We start from the raw sequence: 4,555 nt of genomic DNA on the forward strand, positions 1-4,555 counted from the left end.
TCTATATGCATGTCACACTCTGAGCTCCTCTGGGACCAGGACCCTTTGTAAGCCTAATTCACGGAAGAGCTCAGACAAACTGCTCACCCTCTTGGGAGTCAGTCTCCTCCTAAGGGTGGATGAGATGGGCTCTGAGTGTTTTTGTAGCAGTAAAGACACTCTCCCCGGGGAATTCCTTGGTGGTCCAGTGGTTAGGAGTCAGCACTTTCACTGCCAAGGGCCTGGGTTCAATCCTTGGTCAGGGAACTAAGATCCCATAAGAAGTCACCGGGCGTGGGAAAAAAAAAAAAAAAAAAAAGACGCTGTCCCCTGACCCCAGGTGAATAGTAGGGAAGGTGCCTCACCTCCTGGGTTCTCTCCAACCCCGAGCTTCTTCCCTGCTCTGGGCTCAGAGTTCTCAGGCCAGCACAGGCTTGGGGCTTCCCAAGGACTCTGGGGACAGGGGGACAAAGAGAGGCAATCCCACCCCACTCAGTCGCATACAGCAGGCCCCACTGGGCCCCAGGGATGCCAAACAATCCCCTCTTCCCGAGCCTCTCCTCCCTGCCACTGAGTCCCACAGCCCTGGGCCCACCTCTTCCTCTGCCTTCCGTGGTCACCTGACCCAGTAGTCCCTGGAGAAACGTGTGAGGGAGGGGTGCACAGCATTGGCTCAGGGCCCTGCACCTCACGGGGACAGCTCTGCCTCTCTCCTCCCTTCAAGGCCCCTACAACATGGCAGCCTCCCACCCCCTGGAGTCCCCAGCCCAACACGTCCGCAGACCTAGGCTTGCAAATCCTGGAAGGGACCCCGAGAAAGCATCCCTCTTTATCCATATGGGAAAACCAGGGCCCAGAGAAGGAAAGACCTGCCCAGGATGGTGCAGACCAGGGACTACGTCCCCTCCCCCTCCTCCTAGACCTCCCCCTCCCCTCAGAGGGCTCCTGCACCCGCTACCCAGGAGGGGAAGGAGGAACAGAGCTCTGGGGTTAGTGGAAGGTGGAAAGCCAGAGAGAGGGGCCTGCTGGGACCAACCCCGTGCCAAGGGGACTGCCTTTGACTAAGAACAGTGTGACAGTGCCCTGTGGCCACCGCTCCCCCATCCGCATACCAGCCCAGCCCTGTGGAGGCCAGAGTGGGAAGCTGGGCCCTCACCCCTCTCCCAGCACACAGCAATGGAAACACCTGCCGTTTACTGAGTAGCTACTATGTGCCAGGCACTGTGCTAAGCACTGTGATTCCCCGAAGTAATTCTTCCATTTAATAAATGATCAGAATGAGGATCAGAGAGGTTAAGCAACAACAGGCCTAAGGTCACACAGCAAGTAAGGGAGTGGTAAGGGAGGGATGGTAGAGAACAGTGTTTAAGCTAGAAGGCATCTCAGAGATCACCTCCTCATTCCCTGGAATTCAAATCTAGGTCTGTCTGTGTCTGTTCCCCGGGGGCTCGCAGACTAGGCTGGCAGTGGGCCACCCGGAGCATGCTCAGGTTTTTCCATTCAGCTGATACCTCAGAAGTGCTGGTTCTAGGAGAAAGGATGAGCTGGAAGACAGGCACGTCCACCCCGAGGAAGCTCAACCCCTCTCCTGGTCTGCAGACCCTCCCCTCATGGCCCAAGCACACGCCTCTGTCCCAAGACCTCCTCACATCAAAGAGAATGAATGTGCTTTGGGGGTCATCAGGCCTGGGACTGAATCCCTGCTCTGTGTGTCCTGGGGCCTCAGTTTCTTCTTCTCTAAAAGGGGGGGGGGGCAGCCTACCTAGCTAGCAGGGTTGCTGGAAGGAATGGAAAGAAGTTGTGGAAAGGGCCTTGCACAGGTGATTAAGAAATGATAACCCCACTGCTTGGTGTTCCCCGTTCTGTGAATTCTTCCTCTCCTGGGAGTAAGCTTTTCCTCAGAAGGAAACAGGAGGCACAGAGCCTCCTGGATTGTGGCAAAGCTCCCTGGGCTGAACCCTATGTATGAGCCCTTCTTTAACTAGCCCTCAGCTAAAAATAAACCCTCTGGGCTGCACACCTACCTCCCGGGAGGGGCTGAGCCGCATCTGGGAGTGGTGGGGGGGGGACAGGGTGGGGAGCGGCCAGCCTGTGACAGAACCTACAACACAGGCGGGCGCAGAGAGCAGGAGGCTTTATTGAAGGAGATACAGAACCGGGCGAGGGCTCCTGCCATCAGCCAGACCACATCCCTCATCACCCCACACTGTCAGTGATCCCTGGATGCCCCTCCCCGCCCCTGGCCCCCACCCCGGCCCCTGGACAGCCGGAAACACAAAGGGATCTTACCCGGCCTCATCAGAGGTGCCCAAGAGGGCCTTCAGAGTTCTGTTCAGGAGAGGGCTGGGGGACAAAGGACAGCCCCTCCCGGGCAGTCACTGGCAGCCCTGTCACACCCGTCCATCCATCTATCCACCAGCCCAGTCCGTCTGTGTGCAGGTCGCCCCTCGTCACTTGCAGCTCTGGAGCCGGGTCCTGTGGTGCTTCTCCTCGGTCAGCAGGGGGATGAAGGTGTCGCTGCGGGAGATCTTCAGCTGGCTGCTCCAGCTCAGCCCCTCCTTCCCGGCGGGCTCTGGCGGGAGGTTGTCCAGGTCGCCGCGGGAGCCCCCTGTCTTGCCCTCGCCCGCACTGCTGGAGTTGAGCTCCATCAACTCCAGCTCGTGCTTGGCTGCCGTTTCCAGGACTCGCTGCTTGTTGTAGTATCTGACAAAGTTGTTGATGATGGGGTGGATGGGCAGGGCAATGGCAATGACCCCACACAGGAAGCTGATGGCTGCATTGAGCTTGCCCAGGGTGGTCTTGGGGTAGATGTCACCATAGCCGACCGTGGTCATGGTGATGATGGCCCACCAGAAGGACTGCGGGATGCTCTTAAACAAGGTCTCCGGGTGGCTCTGCTCCATGGTGTAGCCCAGGGCCGAGAAGACGAAGATGCCCACGGCCAGGTACATGAGCAGCAGCCCCAGTTCCTTGAAGCTGCGCTTGAGGGCGTAGGTGAGGGTCTGCAGCCCCGAGGAGTGGCGCGCCAGCTTGAAGATGCGGGCGATGCGCATGATGCGCAGGGCCTGCACCGCCTGCTGCACGTTGGTCAGCTCCATCATGCGGGCGCCCAGGTGCGTGAGCGTGAAGCTCACGTAGAAGGGGAGGATGGCCAGCACGTCCACGATGTTCATGAACGACAGGGCGAAGTGCAGCTTGTTGGGCGAGGAGAACAGGCGCAGCAGGTACTCCAGCGTGAACCAGCCGATGCACGCCGTCTCCACGCTCTCCAGCGTCGGGTGCTCCACGCGGTTGCCCTCGGCGTCCAGCACCTGCAGCTCGGGGATGGTGCCCATGCACATGACCACCGACGAGACGAGGATGAGCAGGAAGGACAGCACGGCCACCACCCGCGCCGGACACGAAGACTCAGGCTTCTCCAGGAACTTCCAGACGCACTTCTGGCAGCGCTGCCAGCGGCCCTCGGCCGTGTCCACGCCCAGGTCGTCCAGGATGAGCTGCACGCGGCGCGCGATCTCCTCCAGCTCCTCGCGCTTCTCGCTCAGGTGGCTCTTGCAGCAGTCGTCCAGGAACTTGAGGTCCACCTTCCAGAAGTCCATCTCGTTCTTGAAGCAGATGGGGCAGATGCCCTTCTTCATGTGGACCTCCCCGAAATAGTACACCTCAATGACACACTTGAACGCGTCCGGGTCCCTGTCGAAGTAGAACTCGCGCTTCCCGGGGTCGTAGTCGTCGCACAGGGAGAAGATGGTGTCGTAGCCCCCGGCCAAGCAGTCGATGAGCTCCGCCAGCCGGGTCTCGGGGTACCGGCTGAGGAGGTCTCCGTACAGCACCCGCCGCACGCCTCCCACGTTGACGACGATCTCCATGTCGTCTCCAGCCCGGGAGCCCCGGCTGCCCGGCTCCGGGAGGCTGCGCTCCCCGGCCCCGTCCATTCTCCCGGCGAGTGCCCGCGCGGCCTCGGCTCCGGGGGGGTCCGGCGGGTCCCGCCGCTGCGCGGCCCTCGGGGAAGCCCGGCCGGCGCCCGCCTGCCTGAAAGCGCGGTCACAGCGGGCGGCAGCGGACTGGGGCGCGCCGCGGGGGAGGCAGGCGCCTGGCGGCGGGGCTCCGGGCGGGCATCCGTGCGCTGGGGCGCGCCGGCGCGGGGCTCTCGCGGCCACCGGTCTCGCCCCGAGCGCTCACCCCGGCTCCCGGGTGGCGCGATCCGCCGCTTCGGCTCGACCTCCGGCGGGAGTGGGGTCCCCTCGTGGGCAGCAGGCACCGTCCTCCGTCCCCGGGCGCGCGGGTCCCCGCGTGCGACCCCGGCGCGAGGCGTGCCCCGCGGCCGCCGGCCCCACGCAGCCCGCCGAGGTGCGCGGAGAGCAACTTGGGCTTCTGTGCCCGAGCCGTTTCCAAACACAATAGGAATTCCAGCCTGACGTCAGGAGCTTTTCAAACTGTACCCTCTTCTGGTGAAATTCTGCAAGGCACGCGCGGCAGCTGCCGGGGAACGGGTTAACCCTTGGGCAGACGGGCACAGCTGCGCGCGGGCCACCGCCGCTGCCGCGCCACCGCCCGCCCCTCCCAGCGCAGCAGG

The 4,555-nt window shown here is 62.5% G+C and overlaps 1 protein-coding gene across 1 annotated transcript; it reads right to left on the minus strand.

The window, feature by feature from the left end:
• Positions 1-2,429: 2,429 nt before the first annotated feature.
• KCNF1 (potassium voltage-gated channel modifier subfamily F member 1) lies at positions 2,430-3,914 on the minus strand (the record flags this gene model as incomplete). Its single annotated transcript, XM_081254019.1, has 1 exon — positions 2,430-3,914. The coding sequence occupies one exon, from the start codon at positions 3,912-3,914 to the stop codon at positions 2,430-2,432; it is 1,485 nt and encodes a 494-aa protein (XP_081110145.1).
• Between the last annotated feature and the right edge of the window lie 641 nt (positions 3,915-4,555).

This window comes from Mesoplodon bidens (genome assembly GCF_964165515.1).
Source record: "Mesoplodon bidens genome assembly, chromosome: 14".
Taxonomy (NCBI): Eukaryota; Metazoa; Chordata; class Mammalia; order Artiodactyla; family Ziphiidae; genus Mesoplodon; species Mesoplodon bidens.